At 43.9% G+C, this 22,547-nt stretch overlaps 1 protein-coding gene across 3 annotated transcripts in view; it reads right to left on the bottom strand.

Annotated features, from left to right (window-relative positions):
• CAMK2A (calcium/calmodulin dependent protein kinase II alpha) overlaps positions 1-22,547 on the bottom strand; it is a 219,340-nt gene that overhangs the window by 177,229 nt on the left and 19,564 nt on the right. For all 3 annotated transcript variants that reach the window (XM_069763577.1, XM_069763576.1, XM_069763578.1), the window contains exon 2: positions 5,254-5,348. In XM_069763577.1, coding sequence (XP_069619678.1) covers positions 5,254-5,348 — 95 coding nt within the window. The remainder of the gene's footprint in view (positions 1-5,253; positions 5,349-22,547) is intronic.

Here is a 22,547-nt window from a genome sequence, read left to right as displayed (position 1 = left end):
CTTATTGCTGTATGGGGCCCGGTGAGCAGAAGGAAAGAGGGGGGAGCCGGACTGTGTCCGGGCCCCCCCCCCACCTGTGCGGATATGGAGCTTTCTCATCCGGTGCTGCACTGCTGTCAATGTAGAATAGCCACGCAGCTCCAGGGCCTCGTCCATGATGCGCTTGTGACGGCACGTACTTGACGACGTCATCGCGTACGAGCGGGCCACTCGCAAGGAGGACAGCAGAAGGGATCGTCTAAGAGGTCGGTATGAAAACCTTTTTTTGTTCTAAACTGAATTAAATGACGGGGAGCAAATGAGGATGAATTGAGTCTGGGGGATGGGGTACAACAAATCTACTATATAATTGTCTAAGGGTCACTTCCGTCATTCTGTCTGTCCTTCTGTCTTTCTGTCTGTCTGTCTGTCATGGATATTCATTGGTCGCGGCCTCTGTCTGTCATGGAAATCCAAATCGCTGATTGGTTGCGGCAAAACGTTCGCTCCTTCCTCCCCGTAGTCAGTGCCCGCTCCATACTCCCCTCCAGTCAGCGCTCACACAGGGTTACTGGCAGCGTAACGGACCGCATTATGCCGCAGGTAACGCACTCAGTTACCGCTGTTATTAACCCTGTGTGACCAACTTTTTACTATTGATGCTGCCTATGCGGCATCAATAGTTCAAAGATCTAATGTTAAAATAATTAAAAAATAAAAATTTGTTACATACTCACCGTCCGTCGGCCCCTCAGATCCAGAACCGGCCTTTCCCGCGCCTCGCGATGCTCCGGTGACCGCTTCATGCATTGTAATCTCGCGAGATGATGACGTAGTGGTCTCGTGAGACCGCTACGTCATCATCTCGCGAGACCGCAATGCACTCTTGGGACCGGAGCGCGCGAGGAGCATCGGTAACCGCATCGCCTGGATCCGGGGCCAACGGAAGGTGAGTATATAACTATTTTTTATTTTAATTCTTCTTTTTAACAGGGATATGATGCCCACATTGCTATATACTGCTTGGGCTGTGCAATATACTATGTGAGCTGTGCAATATAATACGTGGGCTGTGCAATATAATACGTGGGCTGCGCAATGTACAACGTGGGCTGTGCAATGTACTGCGTGGGCTGTGCAATATACTACGTGGGCTGTGCTATATACTATGTGGGCTGTGCAAAATACTACGTGGGCTGTGCAATATATTACGTGGGCTGTGCTATATACTATGTGGGCTGTTATAAACTACGTGGCTGTGTTATATGCTATGTGGGCTGTTATACATTCCATGGGTTGTGCAATGTACTGCGTGGGCTGTGCAATATACTATGTGGGTTGTGCAATATACTACGTGGCTGTGCTATATACTCAGTGGGCTGTGCTATATACTATGTGGCTGTGTTATATACTACGTGGCTTTGCTATATACTTCGTGGCTGTGCAATTTACTATGTGGCTGTGCAATATACTACATGGCTGTGCTATTTACTATGTGACTGTGCTATATACTACGTGGCTGTGCAATATACTACGTGGCTGTGCAATATACTACGTGGCTGTGCTATTTACTATGTTGGCTGTTATATACTACATGGCTGGCCACGAACAATCAGCAACAGGCTGAATCCTGTGTATTCAATGCATTATTCTAAAATCTTCATAAATAAAGTACATACATATTCTAGAATACCCAATGCGTTAGAATCGGGCTACCATCTAGTAATGGATAATTGAGACTGCCCCCCAGTTGGGGTGCAACAAATAACAATTAATTGAGACTGGGAGTCGGGTGTAGCAAATAATGAGGTGAAACATTCCCTTAAAGAAAAATAAAGAAAAATATATCTGAAAAGAGTTTTGGATATTTTAAGAAATATTTAATAGGATAGAATACAGTACGGCTCGGTCAAAAGAGTCTACCTTGGGAACTGTTAATGTGTGATTGGTGAGGATGTGGAAGTAGAATTTTTCCAAGAGTGGGCAGTGGAACTGTGGACGGTTCAATGTGATGGAGGCACAGCTGGGGTGGAGCTTGGGCAATGTTTCAAGGGGGCCTGAAAATTCCTAGTGGTAGCCCTGGGCTCAGGGCTTGCGTGACGTAACAACCTCATGTCAGTCCGAGAAACGTGATTGCCAACACCGCTGAAATGGCACTGGCACGGGAGGAGAGTGAAAGTGTTTTTAATTTAATGGGGCCAAACACTCAAATTGAGAAAGGATTGTCCAAGTAGTGGACAACCCCTTTAAGGCCTCGTTTAGATGTCCAATTTTCTTGTATGACAGACATATGTATTTTTCATGTATAGCATTCATACCTGTGATAGTCTATGGAGCTTTTCAGATGTCCGTAAGTTTTCGTGAACCAAGAGGTTCATGGAAAATCCCACAGTCATGTTCCATTTTGATTCAATGGTCGGCAATGCAAGTCAATGGGTTCGAGAAGAAATTGGACCGCACTTGGATGACATTCAAATGCAGTCCAATGTACACAGACTGTCGGAAGAAAAAGGTAGAGAAACTTTTGTTTTTAATTTCTCTGCGAGGACTCTTGGACCACACTCTGTTGTAGTTGCATTTTGATTTTTGTTGTTTAATGGTATAATTGAAGTTCATTCTATTAAAGAGAGTCTCCCAATAACACTGCAATCAAAGTTCCCCTATCAACAGTTCTTCTATTAATGGTGCCGAGAAAAGGCCTCATCAAAAGCGCTATAAGAGTACCCTAATTAAAAGCTCTATGAGAGTGTGTCCACCAATAACATTGCCATCAGGGTGTAATTACAGTATTAACAGTACAATGAGAATATAACCATTAAAGAGGTTGTGCCACGAACAAAAGTATATTTTAATCAATAGATATTTGAATAATAATAATTTCAACAATTGGATGTGATTAAATAAAATGTTTCTGTCCTGACTCCTGAGATAATCTTATAAATGTGTCCCTGCTGTGTACTGTGTAATGGCTGTGTCTGACCATGCAGAGCTGCTCCAGCTTATGGTCTGATCATGCCACAGCTCCTGGGCAGGGAGAGAGTATACAGACAGGACAGCTTAGGATCACAGCTCCTGGGCAGGGGAGGACGCAAAAGAGAGTATACAGACAGAACAGCATGGAAAATATTCTTTCACTGCCTGTTTTTAAACAATATATTACCTCAAAGAAAGAATCAGGTGTGATCCTGTGCTGTTCTGTTTGTATATTCTCTTTTGCTTCCTCCCCTGCCCAGGAGCTGTGGTATGATCAGACCATGTTCCTGCACGGTCAGACATGGCCATTACACAGTACACAGCAGGGACACATTTATAAGATTATCTCAGCACAGGAACATTTTATTTAACCCCTTCATGACCTTGGGATTTTTCGTTTTTCCGTGTTTCACTCCCCTCCTTCCCAGAGCCATAACTTTTTTATTTTTTCCGTCAATTTGGCCATGTGAGGGCTTATTTTTTGCGGGACGAGTTGTACTTTTGAACGACACCATTGGTTTTAGCATGTCGTGTACTAGAAAACGGGAAAAAAAATCCAAGTGCGGTGAAATTGCAAAAAAAGTGCAATCCCACACTTGTTTTTTGTTTGGCTTTTTTGCTAGGTTCACTAAATGCTAAAACTGACCTGACATTATGATTCTCCAGGTCAGTACGAGTTCATAGACACCAAACATGTCTAGGTTATTTTTGATCTAAGTGGTGAAAAAAAATTCCAAACTTTGCTAAAAAAAAAAAAAATTGCACCATTTTCCGATACCCGTAGCGTCTCCATTTTTCATGATCTGGGGTCAGGTGAGGGCTTTATTTTTGCGTGCCGAGATGACGTTTTTAATGATAGCATTTTGGTGCAGATATGTTTTTTTGATCGCCCGTTATTGCATTTTAATGCAATGTCGCGGCGACCAAAAAAACGTAATTCTGGCGTTTCTAATTTTTTCTCGCTACGCTGTTTAGCGATCAGGTTAATGCTTTTCTTTAATTGATAGATCGGGCGATTCTGAGCGCGACGATACCAAATATGTGTAGATTTGATTTTTTTTTTTTTTATTGATTTATTTTGATTGGGGCGAAAGGGGGGGTGATTTAAACTTTTATATTTTTTTTATTTTTTTCACATTTTTTTTAACTTTTTTTTTTTTACTTTTGCCATGCTTCAATAGCCTCCATGGGAGGCTAGAAGCAGGCACAACGCGATCGGCTCTGCTACATAGCAGCGATCTTCTGATCGCTGCTATGTAGCAGAAATGGAGGTGTGCTGTGAGCGCCGACCACAGGGTGGCGCTCACAGCTACCGGCGATCAGTAACCATAGAGGTCTCAAGGACCTCTATGGTTACAATGGAGAAGCATCGCCGATCTCCGATCATGTGACGGGGGTCAGCGATGATGTCATTTCCGGCCGCCCGGCCGGATGCGGTAGTTAAATGCCGCTGTCTGCTTTTGACAGCGGCATTTAACTAGTTAATAGGCGCGGGCAGATTGTGATTCTGCTCGCGCCTATTACGGGCACATGTCAGCTGTTCAAAACAGCTGACATGTCCTGGCTTTGGTGCGGGCTCACCGCCGGAGCACGCATCAAAGTGGGGCTTCTGACCTCGGACGTACTATCCAGTCCGAGGTCAGAAAGAGGTTAATCACATCCAATTGTGGAAATTAATATTATTCCAAGATCTATTGATTCATATGTAGTTGTGTTCGCGGCACAACCTCTTTAACTGTTCTAATAGAGTTATCCCCGAATGAAAGTGCCATTAAAATTTCCCTATCTACAATGTCTGTCTTAAAGAGGACCTTTTGCCAAATTTTTCATGCTAAACTGGAAAGAGAATGTAATAGTTGCTGACGACGAGTACAATAACTATATATTTTTGTTTAATTTTGCCTGTTTTCACGTGAAACCCAACAATCTTTGATGAATCCCATTGGCTTAGAAAGGAGTCTGATATTTTGAACACTTGTTCACACTTTTGAAACCATTTTATTTTTTTAGTTTTAAAAGACAAAAATAGAAAACTTTGAAAAATCAGAGCAAATTGCCATCAGCTAAGACGCTATGAGATCTATGTCACTCGGTGATTACAACATAACTCTGAGCCTCTCATACGATCAATTATGTCTCATCTCCTCCATCATGGTGACACATGTGCCCTCTTTCATACCACCTTCCTGAGGGTTTTTCTAATTAGTTTTCCGTAGATAGGATCTAGATTTATTCCATACGTAGCTGTGACCTTTTCTATCTATCGGGGAAAAAAAAGAAAGGTTGTCACCCCACACTCACCTCGAGCTGAAAGCTTCTTCGTGTTAATGATTTTCGCTGCATACTCTTGACCAGTTATAACTTTCACACATCTACGGACAATGGAGAAAGCTCCCCTAGGGAAGAAAAAGGCAGCATGGTCAATATTTAGTTACGGTGCATTGAAATGTCAGCAGCGATCACTTACGGTATCAGAAATTATAAAGCTTTAAGACAACTATGAGTTAGAAAAAGTTGAACTTCCGTCCACATTTCTTGTGTAATATGTTGTAATCAGTCTTGGACTGGCCCGCAGGAGAACAGAAGAATCTTCCGGTGGGCCGCTGTGCAGGAGTGAGCCACCACTCTCTTGCACTTAGCACAATACACTTGATTCACAATATTCAGACAAAGGCGGCATCTTATTAATTTAACAATCAACCCAATTTATTGTTATAGAATTTTGTGAATGAGGAAAACGTCAGATTTGCATGTAGCTGAAAAGTGGGGCCCTGGAGTTGATGTTACTGGTGGGCCCTTGGCACACCAGTCCGACACTGATTGCAGTTATACATATATGTGATTTTTTTATGGGGTTAAACCAATAAAAATGCTTCTTTTTTATTATTTCATCTCTATTATGTCCCACAACAGGTCTAGCTCTGCTACATCTAGACGACAGGTTGCATGGTTGCATGATGCGACCATACAGCCTGCCATCCAGCAGAGACACTGAGCAGCATCTGCTCAGTGTCTCCCTGTGAAGTCCTATTTTTTTTACATTTCTGATAGATGCCCTGATTTTTTCGGTAGCAGTTCTAGGTATTTCCATCCTCACTTCAGATTCTATGCTTTGCAAATGACATTAGCAAGGCCAGCCCTCTTCTCTGACTATGCACCAGCTATGATGGAGAAGGGGGCTGGCTCAGCTATTGAAAAAGGCAGTCAGCTGAAGTAGAGATGAGCGGTTCTGAATTTCAAATTCACCAACTTTGACATATTTTCCCCCACAGGAATGTGATTTGTGGCGAACAAATTAGCGCAAATCTCAATACTGGAAAGACAAGACAGGAGGCAGTCAGCGGGTAGTGAAGAGGGGATACCTTTTTTGCGGGTGGACGGGGATAACCCTTTAAGAACACTGGATTTTAGCTATGGCTCTAATTAGCCAATATTTTTAGTTGCTTTCCAATATGTGCCATCAAATATCAGCTTACTCTAGCTGGCCTTGAAGGTCATTCTTGAAGGTGATATGGTCCTTCATGCTCTGCTCGTATAAAACCTTTGGAGATATGGAAAGATATAGACTAAAAAGGTCCACCACATCACCGATGGACTTCAAGTAGGTCAACAATCCTAGGAGAGATCCAGGAAAAAGTTTCTCATTAATCATGATCCATGTTTCAATGATGGCATGTATTAATTGCTGTATATGGTATTGGAGGTCTAGCAGATGATCCCTGTTAGGGCCAACATTTCCCTAGAATATGAATACTTTATGTGACGTGATTTAGTCCTACCTTTGGATTCTGTAATTGTAGCGTCTCATAAATATGTAGCAGCTGAGGTCATCCCAGCATACTCCACCAAAGTTACCCCCAGGAAAACTGCCAGTGCGAGTTATGCCTCAAACATGATGCATTGTATCATATGTAGAGCAATTTACCCCTAAAGAATATAGTCCAAGAAGGAGATAAATATAGAGCATGACCCCTGGGAATATAATGATAAAGTGTACGTCAAGCAGAAACTGTACACTTTAATGAACAATGGTTTTAGGGGATGTATATTTAGACGATTCAGATGAATTATGTCGATTTTAAACAAGGATAAGGAAAGGGTTATGTAAAAAAGGCAAGTAACACGTTCGGTATTTATCGGAGGATGCAAATTCTCTTCTTGTTGCATTGCATAGTATGCATATGTACAGCCAAGGCCCGAGGGGTGCACATCCGGTGTAGCCACACATAATAAAGGGGCACCGCAGACAACCATCACTATGAATCTCTACATCAGTTGTATAGCAGTATTATTTTGACATTTAGTACCTTTATTTGGCCACTGTAAGCATTATTTAAACAATGTTTGGTGATATAGATTTAGGCATATGATGGTGGTGGCGCTACCAAAAGAAGATAATGCACAGGGCACCATCCAACATAAGGCCAACTCTGTATATCGAAATTGCTCTGTACACTGGCTGTCAGCTTTGTAGACCCCTAGACAATTCCCTAAATTGTGGATCAGGTAATGACAGTAACCAGTTTTGATATAGCTTTGCCCATGATTGGTGAGGGCAGGGTTACACAGATAGGCATGTGACACCTAGCCCTGCATTGATAATCTCCTGCTGATAAAATCATCTCATTGACAAACGAGATTTTTGCTCGTTAGTCGAGTGATTGCCAGGCTGTTCAGACAGGCCAATAATTAGGAAACTAGCATCCCAAGCAAAGCTTATTCCTGATTATAATCCCTAACCCATCTCTTCAACCTATCACTAACAACTGGTGTTTTCCCCTCAAGCTTTAAACATGCCTCCATCACACCTATCCTCAAAAAGCCCTCTCTTGACCGATCCTCTGTATCTAGCTATCACCCTATATCACTTCTCCCCTATGCCTCCAAGCTACTTGAACAACAAGTCTACCTTGAACTGTCCTCCCATCTCTCTTCTTGCTCCCTCTTCAACCACTTACAATCAGGCTTCCGGTCACACCACTCCACTGAAACTGCCCTAACTAAGGTCACCAATGACCTCTTAACCGCCAAGAGCAAGCAACACTACTCTGTCATCCTCCTCCTGGACCTGTCGGCTGCCTTTGACACAGTGGACCATTCCCTATTATTACAGACCCTCTCATCCCTTGGCATCACAGATTTGGCCCTATCCTGGATCTCATCCTACCTAACAGACCGGACATTCAGCATCTCCCATTCACACACCACCTCCTCACCTCACCCCCTATCTGTCGGAGTCCCACAAGGTTCAGTCATAGGGCCCCTGCTTTTCTCCATTTACACCTTTGGCCTGGGACAGCTCATAGAATCTCATGGCTTTCAGTATCACCTCTATGCTGATGACAGACAGATCTACATCTCTGGATCAGATATTACCTCCCTACTAACCAGAATCCCTCAATGTCTGTCCACTATTTCATCCTTCTTCTCCGCTAGATTTCTGAAACTTAACATGGACAAAACAGAATTCATCACCTTTCCCCATCTCACGTGACCCCCCAACGAACCTATCCATTACAGTAAATGGCTGCCCTCTCTCCCCAGTCCCACAAGCTCGCTGCCTCGGAGTAATCCTTGACACTGATCTCTCCTTCAAACCACATAGCCAAGCCCTTTCCACTTCCTGCCGACTTCAACTCAAAAATATTTCACAAATCCGTTCATTCCTCAACCAAGAATCTGCAAAAACCCTAGTCCATGCCCTCATCATCTCTCGCCTTGACTACTGCAACCTCCTGCTCTGTGGCCTCCCCTCGAACACTCTCGCACCCCTCCAATCTATTCTAAGCTCTGCTGCCCGACTAATCCACCTGTCCCCCTGCTATTCCCCGGCTTCTCCCCTCTGTCAATCCCTTCACTGGCTCCCCATTGCCCAGAGACTCCAGTACAAAACCCTAACCATGACATACAAAGCCGTCCACAATCTGTCTCCTACATACATCTGTGACCTCGTCTCCCGGTACTTTCCTGCACGCAACCTCAGATCCTCACAAGATCTCCTTCTCTATTCCCCTCTTATCTCCTCTTCCCACAATTGCATACAAGATTTCTCTCGCGCATCACCCCTACTCTGGAACTCTCTACCACAACATATCAGACTCTCACCTACCATTGAAACCTTCAAAAAGAGCCTGAAGACCCACCTCTTCCGACAAGCCTATAACCTGCAGTAGCCACCGATTGACCAAACTGCTGCATGACCAGCTCTACCCTCGCCTACTCTATTCTCACCCATCCCTTGTAGATTGTGAGCCTTCGCGGGCAGGGTCCTCTCTCCTCCTGTACCAGTTAAGACTTGTATTGTTTAAGATTATTGTACTTGTTTTTATTATGTATACCCCTCCTTACGTGTAAAGCGCCATAGAATAAATGGCGCTATAACAATAAATAATAATAATAATAATTATTGGCCTTTCTACATGGGACTTTAGAGTAGAACTGTGAGGGCTTTTCGCACTTTACCATGTTTTATTGCCTCAAACTTGCAATTACCTCAAATTTGTATACATCAGTTTAGTTCCATGTCAATGAGTAGTCTGGATCTGAATGTGGGGTCTTGATTTACAAAATTTGTAACATTATCCAAATCTTATTACCAATTTTTATCCAGGACTTTAGCTTTATGAGACTAGAGATAGAAGCAGCTTGTTCCCTCCTGCACATGCCCTAGAAAGTGTGGCCTAAGTAACAGAAATCTATTGCTTGGAAATAAAGAATTATGATGGTGCCCGGTCTGATCAAGTCATTCAGTCTGAGCATCTAATTGCTGGCTCCATCTCAGAAACATCCATCTGCCTAGGAAATAAATCATGAAGCTAATCTGCTTCATCTGTGAGAGCCACTAAGAGATATCTATTCTTAGCAGTTCTGGATTGTGAAGATGACTTCTAACTAGGACAGACCTGATATAACTGGCCATCAATTGCTCAAAATTTACAGTAAAAGCCTACTAGAGTTCATCAGTCATTGGGTCACTCGATTGGACCACCAGTCGAACAATGAAAGCCTTCTAGAGTTCATCAGCCATTGGGTCACTCGGTTGGACCATCAGTCGAACAATGAAAGCCTTCTAGAGTTCATCAGACATTGGCTCACTCGGTTGGACCACCAGTCGAACAGTGAAAGCCTTCTAGAGTTCATGAGTCATTGGGTCACTCGGTTGGACCACCAGTCGAACAGTGAAAGCCTTCTAGAGTTCATGAGTCATTGGGTCACTCGGTTGGACCACCAGTCGAACAGTGAAAGCCTTCTAGAGTTCATCAGACATTGGGTCACTCGGTTGGACCACCAGTCGTACAGTCAACATCTTTGTAAACATATTAGACTGACATTTTTTGTCACCAGCCAGTGACAGAGAAGACTGTACATCAATACTTTCACGCAAGATTTGTAACCGTTCACTATGGCAGCCAGTCTTCCTCACTATGTAATCCGGCCTATGATCAGATACCAACCTCTGGCTAATGGCCAAAAACACTTAACTATCTTGTAACAATTGAGCTGTTCTGCTTAATCTACATTATCCTTTAATATTAGAACAAAATTAAATATTGAATCAACTTAAAATTGACATTTTATGCTTCATTTACTTGCTAAAATAATGTATAGTTCTGCATGATGGCACACATCATACCCAAAGGTTAGAATTTTATACCTATAGGCCGTCCACATGCCACTGTACGGTGTTTCCAAGAGCAAAGCTCCTATGGGACAAAAACTCAGTGATACACAGTACACTTAGGTATAATGGTGGTACAGTCTGGGCCAATAGCAGTTTATGGGCTAGTTCTATGTGAAATAAAGAGGGCCAAATGTATCTATAGTAACAGTAGACCTGTGACTATAGGTATCCTTGAGAGTATGGTGCCTGTATAGGTAAACCCATCTATGTTTCGAATCTCAAAACTGGTACACCCTGAATCTTTCTGAAAATACCCTCTATATGCCTAGAAATCATCTCAAAAGGCCACTTTTGGGTATGTAGATATTAAGCCTCTGTCACTCCAGCTCTATTCCCCACCCAGCGCTGATACCTTGTCTTTTACTGATGGCTCCTTAGCCTGAATTCACACAGCATAGATGCTGTCAATCAAGCAGAAGGAGGCTGCTGTGGGAGGGGAATAGAGCTGGAGTGACAGAAACTTCACATCTACCATAGCCATTTGGATATCAATTCTAATACTGATTTCTCAGTAAGGGACAAACGGACTGGCCATGTAAAAGTACTGCTGGACTTGTGTTTGAACAAGCTACTTGGGCATTTAAATAGTTTGTGGGTGAAATCCTGATGACACATTCCCTTTAATGTCTATTTAATGTCCATATAATGGGGCCCAACTGGGCGTAGGATAGGGGTTGTCTTCAAGAGTGTATGTCTCTGAATCATCAAAGCAATTTTGCCAGTTTTTCCTAGCCCTGACAAAATCGGTATAACTGAGGCGGGACAGGGATGTGGTGGGGGGTGTGATGCCACAATTTGTCTAGTTCATGATGAGCTGTGGCGTCAGGGACTGGAGTGGTGCATGGAGGCACACACCACGCTCTAGGTTTATGGACAGCCATGCACCTTTTTATGAATCAGGAGTGTCTCTCTTCATCATGATCCCTCATCAAGAATCGTAGCCTATGCCTATAAGGTTCAGGCTACTTGAAGGTGCCAGAAGGTCTATGCCTTTAGGCTCCTTGGATGTCAATCCAGCACTGAAAATGATACTGGATGCATTTATTTCTTCTAAATATATTTTACATTGCTACTTAATCCTTCAAAGGAAATATTTCCTGGCAATGTCAAGGTTCTTTATTGTTTCCTAATCTCCATGCTGGTGTAATGCGCTAAGAGGAGCATTGATGCAATTCTGTAATGTCATCAGCCAGCATAATAACACCTTCTTGTTGCTCACCTCTGGAAAATCTCCTGTGAAGCTTATTAAATATGTTGCTTTTTAACTCGATCTTAAATTCCCGGTTTTCTCTTTGTTGAGCGCTAAGTACTTGCTGTCTGATATAAATGAGGATCATTTTACTGTTAAATTCGTTCTTGAAATTGCATCCCAATATTGAAGTGAAGCTGGAAGCTTGGTAGGTCCAGACTACAAAGAGCATTTAATCCTGAGATTTCAACATGCCCAATCTTTTTATGTTCAGGGAAGATAAGCCTATGTCAGCAATCTTCAGCTATAAACTCTGGTCTTGGGTCCGGGCAGGTCCACTTCCAAATTGGGTCTGAAACAGGACATTGTTTTCTTTAGGCTTCATTCTCACGTTGAGCTTTTTGGTGAGTTTTTGATGTTGCAGATGAACATCAAAAACTCACTAAAAAGCACATTGTGGGAAAGTAGCCTTAATGACTTGTCAGGATGTGACCAGAGCTCCGTGTGAAGGGGGCTGGCTGACTTCTGTATTCAGTGACCGAGCCAGCCCTCTTCTTCACCTGTACATCAACTGTGATAGGAACACGGGCTGGCTTAGATACTGAAATGAGCAGTCAGCCACACAGGTCTGGTCACATTCCTACAACAGAAATACTGTCTTGTTTCAGACACAAGCTTGACGGCCTGCTAGGACTTGCTTGTAGACGAAGATCAGGGCACCTTTCATACATAAAGTATATTAGTAAATTGCATAAACTACTAATTTAAATGCATTTAACTATATTTTGTTTGAGCTTGACGGCTCCTCTAAAACTTGACACAAACGCTAAAGGGTTATTCCCATCATGGAGTGTGGAGATCTGGCCCCTATGGCATTTTTTTCTTGGCTAAAACATATGGGACACTGTAATGCCCCAAAGATGGAGGGATGCATTAAGACTTATACAGGTAGGAACCTCGGCACCACAAAAGAAAATGAGAATGTAGGTCTTGCTGAAGTGTAAATTTATTTTGATTCGTCAAGAAGTCAAAAAAAGACGTGGTCCAACGTTTTGGCATGGAGTGGTCTTTGACATGGACATCTGCGTGGAGGAGGAGCTGGGGATCAGGGAATGCAACAAGCAGGATATTAGCTGTAGATCCATTTTCTTTTGTGGTGCTGATGTTCCAACCTCTATCAGATGTCTAACCATCACACTTATGTACCACCATTTGTTGTTATCAACCAACTGCTTTAAGTAAAGTTTAGTTATAGTTTAGTAGACCACTGCTGCCTCTCCTGTTTCTTCTCTACATCGCCATTATGGGGTGTGCCAGAGACCATAAAGCCATGGGTAACAGTAATGCTGGCGTCACCCCTACACATCTCTGGGCTTGGGCATGGCCACCATCAAAGACACAAAATGCAGCACAAAATGAAAATTCTTTGTTGGGGTACACAAATCTGTCATTGATAAAGTCTTGGGTCTATTGGTGGATAGTAAACTCAACTTTAGCAACCAATGCCAGCTGTGCCAAGGAAAATGTATAATGTGTATATTTTTGCATTCCAGTGTATGAGAAGGGCAAAGATTTTCTTGAAACATATAATATTACAGGGTATTGGTGCTAAATTTTGGAGATGGGATGTTGACCCGGAAATTTAGGCTTGGGCTGCATGGCAACTTTGGCTACGACACCTGCCATATGGCCAAAGGTCATTCGGTGTCACTGTTACACCCCAGCACAATTCAAGTAAATGAGGTCACAATGTGACTCCGTGGGTACAGAAAGTCACAGAACATCTGATGTGGTTGGCCTTTCTGTGACTTGCTTCTTGTGGTCACAGTATTTGAATTATACTACAATGTAGCAGCGACACCTACAGATTTTGGCCGTATGGCAGGAGTCACGATCAAAGACGCTGTGTAGGCCTAGCCCTATTCTGCCATATTTGGAGACAAGAAATAATTTGCCTCCTCTGGATGAACAAGTTAGGATAATAGGATAGACTCGATCAACCAGTATCTTTTGTCAACCTTAAAGGGGTTTTCTCATGTTTGGAAGTTATTCCCTATTCGCTGGCTAAGGGATGACTTCCAGTTTTCTGGGCATCCAACTGTTGGGACTCTCACTAATCCCAACATTGAATCTTGAGCTAACTGTTCAATATATACCTCCATACAGTGCCGGACTGGGTTGGCAAAGGTCCACATATAACATTGAATCTTGGGCTTACTGTTCAATGTTTACCTCCATACAGTGCCGGACTGGGTTGGTAAAGGCCCACCAATAGTATTGAATCTTGGGTTAACTGTTCAATGTATAACTCCATACAGTGCCAGATTGGGTTGGTAAAGGCCCACCAATAACATTGAATCTTGGGCTTACTGTTCAATGTATACCTCCATACAGTGCCTGACTGGGTTGGCAAAGGTCCACATATAACATTGAATCTTGAGCTTACTGTTCAATATATACCTCCATACAGTGCCGGACTGGGTTGGCAAAGGCCCACCAATAACATTGAATCTTGGGCTTACTGTTCACTGTTTACCTCCATACAGTGTCGGACTGGGTTGGTAAAGGCCCACCAATAACATTGAATCTTGAGCTTACTGTTCAATGTATACCTCCATACAGTGCCGGACTGGGTTGGCAAAGGCTCCCCAGTAACATTGAATATTGGGGCCTACTGTTCAATGCATACCTCCATACAGTGCCGGACTGGGTTGGTAAAGGCCCACTAATAACATTGAATCTTGAGATTACTGTTCAATATATACCTCCATACAGTGCCGGACTGGGTTGGTAAAGGCCCACCAATAACATTGAATCTTGAGCTTACTGTTCAATGTATACCTCCATACAGTGCCGGACTGGGTTGGCAAAGGCCCCCCAGTAACATTGAATCTTGGGGCCTACTGTTCAATGCATACCTCCATACAGTGCCGGACTGGGTTGGTAAAGGCCCACCAATAACATTGAATCTTGAGCTTACTGATCAATGTATAGCTCCATACAGTGCCGGACTGGGTTGGCAAAGGCCCCCCAGTAACATTGAATCTTGGGGTCTACTGTTCAGCTACATACAAAAATAACCTGACCTTAGTACACAAATTTATTTTTGCTTCTATGTAATAACAATTTGGCTAGCTTGTTTAATAAATGATTAGATTATACCTTTTTCTGCAAATTGTGATTCAAGTATAACAGCACTACTGTTACCAATCCTTCACAGGGGCCTACCGGAGGATTTTCCTGCTCTCCAGCCCGCCAGTCCGTGCCTTCCTCCATATATTACACTGTCACCTTACAAAATACAACATCCCGCTGATTTTTTTTTCTTACTTCTAAAAGCAGTAAGAACATTTTTTTTTGTACTTGTACGCAAATCTAAAACTGCTCCATATCGAAACCCAGCATGAAACCTTCTAAAGGAACTCCAGCGGTTTGGTACAGAGAGCAGTGACATGATGAACGTGTTATAATTTTACACAAAAAAAAAGCGGAATAAAAATGAAAAGTCATATACAGCATGAGTATCTCTATATGATCGCGCTCCTGGAAATGGAAGTGTTTCATAATTAAACATTTCTGGTGTTACCTTGGTAACTGTGAAAGGAATATTAAAAAAAAAAAACCCTCTTGAACACATTAACATCATTTTTGGCTTTGTGTGCCCGACAAAGAATTCTCATTTTGCGTGGCACCATCGGAAAGATATTGCTATGTCTGTCGTGCATTGCATCGGGAGTCTCATTATACCATTTAAATGATCAGAATGATGTGTTCACCAAACAATTTAAGGTATTTCAGTTCAATGCTTTCTGAATTTAGCTGTAATGAGCTTCTTGGCCCACCGGGGAGAAGTAGCATCAAATACATTAGGGGCAACGACTAAACCTTCCTCCCAAAAAAGGAATTTATTTGTCCCATTATGGCGCAGATTTAGAAAATTGTCTAAAATAAACCCTGTTTCCCATAGCAACCAATCACAGCACAGCTTTCATTTTTCACAAGCAATAAAAAAACTGAAAGCTGTTCCATGATTGGTTGCTAGGAAAAACTAAGACAGTTTTTCTTTTAGGTAGCGTTGCAAATGTCCCCTATTATCACTATTCCTAAAAATATAAAAAAACGAACAGGGTTTTGTTTGCAGTCCAGTTTTTCCTTCCTACTAGAGGGTCACCAGTACATACTTAGGCCAGGTCCACCTGAGCGTATTTCAAGCGTCTCCCAACTCGAACTTACATCCTGAGACACCATATGAGGCTGTACGTTTATTGATTGAGACCCGCTGCCAAACCGGGCATTTTGGTCTGTATGCAAGGGGGTGACCAGAATGGTCACGTACCTGTTCTCACATAAGACAACTGTTACAGAATATTCGGACATGTGATTATATTGTATTTGCATAACTGTGGTTTTATTGTATGTTTTTATAATAATGTGAACTGTGGCATAAAATCTAATAGACACTAATGTTATATGATTAATGTGCAAGAGAAAGATAGAGTTGTGGGGAGAATAGGAAACAGTGTTTAGACTAGAGATAAACAGTTACCGTAGGTACGGTACGACATGGTATGGTGAATATGTTTGGGACCAGCCCAGCATGGAAGATGGTAGAGTCAGTTAAAAAGAAAAGGCATTTCTTGGGTTAGGGAAAGTGAGTGAGAGTAAATGTCAAAGACAGTGAGGGGTTTAAGTGGAAGTACGATGACAGTCTACAAATCATCGTTCTGGCAGCTTGAGGACACATCAGAAGTCTTGCGGAGATCCATGCGAGGTTCGGAGAATGTGGCCTGGGGTGGGCACTGGAATGCGTGCACCATTCTCTTCAATGCAGAAAAGATCTGAAGGAGAAAAGTGAGAGTGGATGGTGGCGAGTCTCAGAGAAGCTGCGTTGTTGGATGGGGAGTCCCTATGACCAGTAGAGTCTGTTGAGATGAAGACAGTCTGGGTGGAAGAGGGACTAAGTCTCACAATGTACTGTGTGAACTGGAGCACAATTGAAGGGTGCTGTGACCGGTATTACTGTATCTGAACTGTCCACTAAAATGAACTTTGTTGAAATGAACCAAGTGTCTCCTAATGTGTGTGTGACAGATACTGGACCTATGGACCTGGATTCAGAGGAGGCCTCAAGCCTGAATGTGAGTATGCAGCACAGTATGGATGGAAAAGGACACTGTATGTTAGTGGGGTATCAGGGTGAAGAGAAGCAGCGTGCAGGACCAGCCCTGAGCCCCGCTTCATGTACATAGACCATGAACCTAGTCTTACAAACATTAGCGTTCGCAGCTTTGGAACATCTAAAGGGGTTGTCTAGTACTTGGACAACCCCTTCTCATTCTTAATGTGTGGACCCAGTAAAATAAAAGCACTGATATTTACCTCTGGTGCTGGCGTCTTTCCAGCAATGTTGACACTTACGTTATCAGGGCCCTGGTAAGGTTGTTGAATCACGTGAGCCCTACGCCCAATCTGCATGGCTCACTGTCCACGCCTTTGGAGAATTAGCACATCAAGAGGAAGTCAGAGAGCAGGCACAGCCCTGACTTCCTGTTGATGTTCAATACGTCTGAAGGCGGGGACAGTGAAGCTGGCGCTGATTGGGCACAGGGATCACGTGGCGAAACAACCTCACATAAGCCCTGGGAACACGAGTGTCGACACCTCTGGAACGGCGCTGGAACTCACCAGAGGCGAGTATGACTGTCTTTATTTTACCGGGGCCAAACATGAGGAATGAGAAGGGGTTGTCCAGGTAGTGGAAAACCCCCTTGAGTCCCACCACAGTCTTGTCCAGACTGATATTGTGACCAACATAACATCTTTAAAAACCTAAAGGGCTTTGGGAAGCATTTTAACCCCTTTACCCCCAAGGGTGGTTTGCACGTTAATGACCGGGCCAATTTTTACAATTCTGACCACTGTCCCTTTATGAGGTTATAACTCTGGAACGCTTCAACGGATCCCAGTGATTCTGACATTGTTTTCTCGTGACATATTGTACTTCATGACAATGGTAAAATTTCCTTGATATTACCTGCGCGTGAGCGCGGCCGATCGCGCTGGATGTACTATTCCGTCTGTGGGAATTAAGGCCCACCCCACATGGACGGAATAGTACGTCCAATGGCAGAAAGGGGTTAATGTATCAATTTATTCTTTTTTTGCTGAGTTCCCCTGTAACTGGGGCTGGGATATTAGCAGTGCTGATAAGACGATCGCAGCTTCAAGTCCCCTAAGGGAACTATTAAATACAGTGAACACTGAACAGTTAAAAAAAAAGTATTTAAAAATATTTTTGAAAAATCTCCACAGCCGGCGTTCACAGGAGGATCGCAATAATATGCACGAGGGTCATAAGCAGACCGTCATGACAACCCATCGGCTCCCTGCGATCATGTGACAGGCGTGCCAATGAGCAGGAGGAATGATGCGCTCCCACCCAGCGCATTTTAAATCCCGCTGTCAATCTCTGGCATTTAACGAGTTAACAGACATGGGAAGAACACTGCTCGACTCACGGCTGTTAGAGGCACATAATGGCTGAATAAATTAGCTGTCACCTGTCAGGAAAGATGCGGACTCAAAGGCAGGGATGCGACATACGTTGTAAATATACATTATATCTTATATGTCGTGAAGGGGTTAACCTTACTTTCTTGCTATGGGTTAAAAAAATGTTCCATGAAACTCAGTCTTGCCAAAAGTTTGGAAATTGTTCTTGTTTTAAGTCATATATTGATTAAAATCTCATCTTTCAAAGGGGGTGTACTCATTTATGCTGAGCATCGTATATATGCATACTGTATATAGGTACGTGCTATTTTATCATGTTCCTGGTATTTTCCACTTCTTCCAGACATTGCATCTGCTTATTTATAGTAAAACATGCATTTCTGTCAGTGGTTTTTGAGAAAATATGTTTGAAAGCATGAATCGTCATTCATCCAAAACAGAGCAATGGAGAAAATAGGTCCACGGGGTGGCTGAAATATTGGGCTGTGAAGAATGGCTAAATGAACTCTTCAAGCGCCACTTGAGATATTGAAGCGCTACTTCTTCCATGTCTTGCTAAAATTACAAAACAGTGTTTGACATTTTCTTCTTCCTTAAACAAGCACTCATGTCCATGTACTGTGTCTCATATAGCAGGTTATCCCAAGTCAAATGAATTGATGGCAATGAATATTAATTTCTCATTTTTCTTATAGCGCGCACAGTTACAGCCGCAGCCGCTGGTCAGGCTATCACGGGTGCACACTCGTTAAGGTAACAAATATTGACCTCTCTCCACTTACGTAGGCGTGGAGAGAGGTGAGTATTCATTACCTTAATGAGTGGGGACATATGATCGGTCGGCTGGAAGAGCTGCTGGCAACGGAACGAGATGCAGCGAAGGCGCGCAGGGAAGGTAAGTAGGATGTGCTTTTTTTTAAAAGGGATGAAGAACCATGCATACAAGGACAGAAACACGAATCCATGCATGCAAGGACAGGGACAAGGAGCCATGCATACAAGGACGGAGAGCCATGCATACAAGGACAGGGATAGGGAGCCATGCAGACAAGGACAGGGACGGGGAGCCGTGAATACAAGGACGGTGACAGGGAGCCATGCATACAAGGATGGGGAGCCATGCATACAAGGACAGGGATGGGGAGCCATGCAGACAAGGACAGAGACAAGGAGTTGTGAATACAAGGACGGGGACAGGGAGCCGTGCATACAAGGATGGGGAGCCATGCACACAAGGACAGGGATGGGGAGCCATGCAGACTAGACAGGGACGCAGAGCCATGAATACAATGACAGGAACGGGGAGCCGTGCATACAAGGACAGGGTCGGGGAGCCATGCATACAAGGACAGGAATGAGGAGCCATGCATACAAGGACAGGGATGGGGAACCATGCATACAAGGACAGGGATGGGGAGCCATGCATACAAAAACAGGGATGGGGAGCCATCCAGACAATGACTGGAATGGGGAGCCATGCAGACAAGGACAGGGATGGGGAGCCATGCAGACAATGATTGGGATGTGGAGCCATATGCGACGCATGCTAGGATAATGAGATACTCAGAACCGGGTCAGATGGTTCTTAAAGGGATGTCATGGCAGCGGTGACCTGGTCCGTGTCCCTGGGCGCGCAATCAAAAGGGGAATTAATCATGGAAATAAAGTTATTAAAGGGAAAGGAGATTGCTCGTGACACCAACTGTGGTGTTTGGCCAGGGATAGCCAACGCTGTGGTGCAGATCCTCTGAAGCAGATGGTGATGCAGCAGAGTTGGTTCAGCTCTCAATGGCTAGAACTAGGCCCCAGGGCAGCTATGGTGTAAAATGTGATGGTGAGCGTTGTGGTGCAGGACAGGTGGCTCGGTAATAAATCAGAGGACACAGCGGGGTGCAGTTTCCACACTTTTACTCACAGTTCTTTATGGCACCCAGCTGGGTGTGCTGTGTTCTCCGGGTCTGTGGTCCAACCAGCTCTCAGGTAATTCAGGGTACACTTTGCAAGAACCCCCTTCTTATGTCCTTTCCTGGCCGTCTCACTGCGCTGTCTCCATACTCTCCTGCCCCGCACCTGCAAACACAGTGTCCCAAGCCAGCAGCCTTGGATCCTGTCGGGCGACGTCCTCTGGTCCCCTTGATCCTACCTGGCCACCTTTTTGGCAAGTATGTGTGGTTTTGGCTGTGGCACGTGCAGTTACCACATTCTCCAGCTTGCTAGCTGAGCCTGGTAGTTCTCCACTAGTCTTGGGGGCCGATTCCCCCACTTCGACCTGGTCCCTCCACCCAACAGTAGTCGGCGTGGATGCAGGCCCCACGGGTGGACTTCTCACTACCCGCGTCCCTAGGACCCCTTCTTCCTCTCTCACTCTCTGCAACTTCTTTCTCTCTGTCTTCTGGTACTGGGACAAGCTCCTCACTGCTCGAGTCCCCAGCTTCAACTGTCTGACTCTCTAACTCCCTCCTTCCTCTTGTTTCTCCACCCACACCCTCTACTTAGTCCCTCCCTGCGCCTGAGAGGTCTGGTGTTGGATGTAAGTGTCTGAGTTCTAGGTAGTGTTCCCCTCCTTACCTGAGAGCGGGGTACCACACCTCTGGCTGAGGTGCAGTACCTCTGTGGCGGCTGAACCCTCAGGAGCGCCACACATACATGCAAGGACAGGGATAGGGAGCCATGTAGACAATGACAGGGATGGGAGCCATGCAGACAAGGATGGGGATGGGGAGCCATGCAGACAAAGATGGGGAGCCATGCAGACAAGGACAGGGATGGGGAGCCATGCAGACATGGACAGGGATGGGGAGCCATGCAGACAAAGACGGGGATGGGGAGCCATGCAGACAAGAATGGATTCAGGGATAAGGGGACATTGCATACCCGGCTTATACTTTAGTCAATAAGTTTCCAAGTATTTTGTGGCAAAATTAGATGCCTCAGCTTATATTCGGGTCGACTCATACACGAGTATATACGATATGTACACAGATGTATTTTGGCTTCATATAACTTATAGAACGCTCTCAGATCATACTCATGCCTTCCATTTTAACAATTTTATTTGAAGGCATAGGAAGGAATTTTCATCTGAACCCAAAAGAAAAAAGTTGTGCCAATATCCATCAAATGCCATATTACAGAGATAACCTTTCTGAGATACATTTCCAACAGGAAAAACATGTTTATAATACAAGTCTGTATGACGATATCATACATTTCCATAGTAGAGAGCTATATGTAACCATAGGGGCTCCGACACATTGCTCTGCTGTTGTCACATCTCTACCTGAACCTGCTGGAGAAGACATTAGTACCAGTAGCTATACATGGCGCAGGCTCTCTCCAGCCAGAGATGCTAAAGTGGAGAGACCTTTAGTCCAGGACTCCAGTCCAGTATGGGTGTGTGTTGCCCAGGAGGAGTAACAGCTCTCTTCTATGGTTAATGTGATAGCACCACACCCTATTTAAAACATATAAAGTACCATATATACTTTGATTTAGGCCTGTTTTATTTAGCCTGTTTGATTCTCATTTCTGTCCTAGGCCCATGTTTAGACAATTCTTCTGCCTGACTTTTCCATTCCTGTCCCTGACCTCTTGGTAATGACACGACTTTGTAACCATTTTCTGCCAGCTTGCTCAGTTGGCCAGCAGCCACTCCGTGGATCCAGCCCAGGGGTGTATGGCCCCCTTTTCAACAACAGGATCCAAGTCTATCAGTATCATGTGAATGCTGATACAGTTCAATGTGGCTCTTGCCCAGAAATCCAATGCATGTGAACTGCTCTGGATTTCAGTCCTAGTGACCCTACTGCTATTTTATTTTTGTTTTTTTATTTTTTTGTCCCTAAGAATTTTCCATCCAGTACAACTGTCCCTGTAACAATCTCGCTGATCTATATAGACAAATATAAAATAATTTTTCTTTCCTAAGAAAGAATGAAATGCATAATAATAGTTGCCACTGCCATGCATCATCATAGGGCAGATTGTACTCCCAACAGCACGCTTTGATATTGTCTCAGTATGGCAACCTTGAAGTAACAGTGCTTGGAAATACTGAAGCCTACATACTACAGATTGAACAAAAAGTAGTCACAGCAGTCATAATTGCCAAACTGAAAGAACGCTTATCAAATGTGATGCGCGTGCTGTAGACAAAAGAAAATGGTGCAAAACTGCAGTAGAGACGACAACGTTCACATCCTCCCTGCACAA

Source organism: Ranitomeya imitator, chromosome 4 (genome assembly GCF_032444005.1).
Source record: "Ranitomeya imitator isolate aRanImi1 chromosome 4, aRanImi1.pri, whole genome shotgun sequence".
Classification (NCBI taxonomy): Eukaryota; Metazoa; Chordata; class Amphibia; order Anura; family Dendrobatidae; genus Ranitomeya; species Ranitomeya imitator.
Note: the sequence above shows the minus strand (reverse complement) of the source record. Positions and strands in the feature narration are given on the sequence as shown.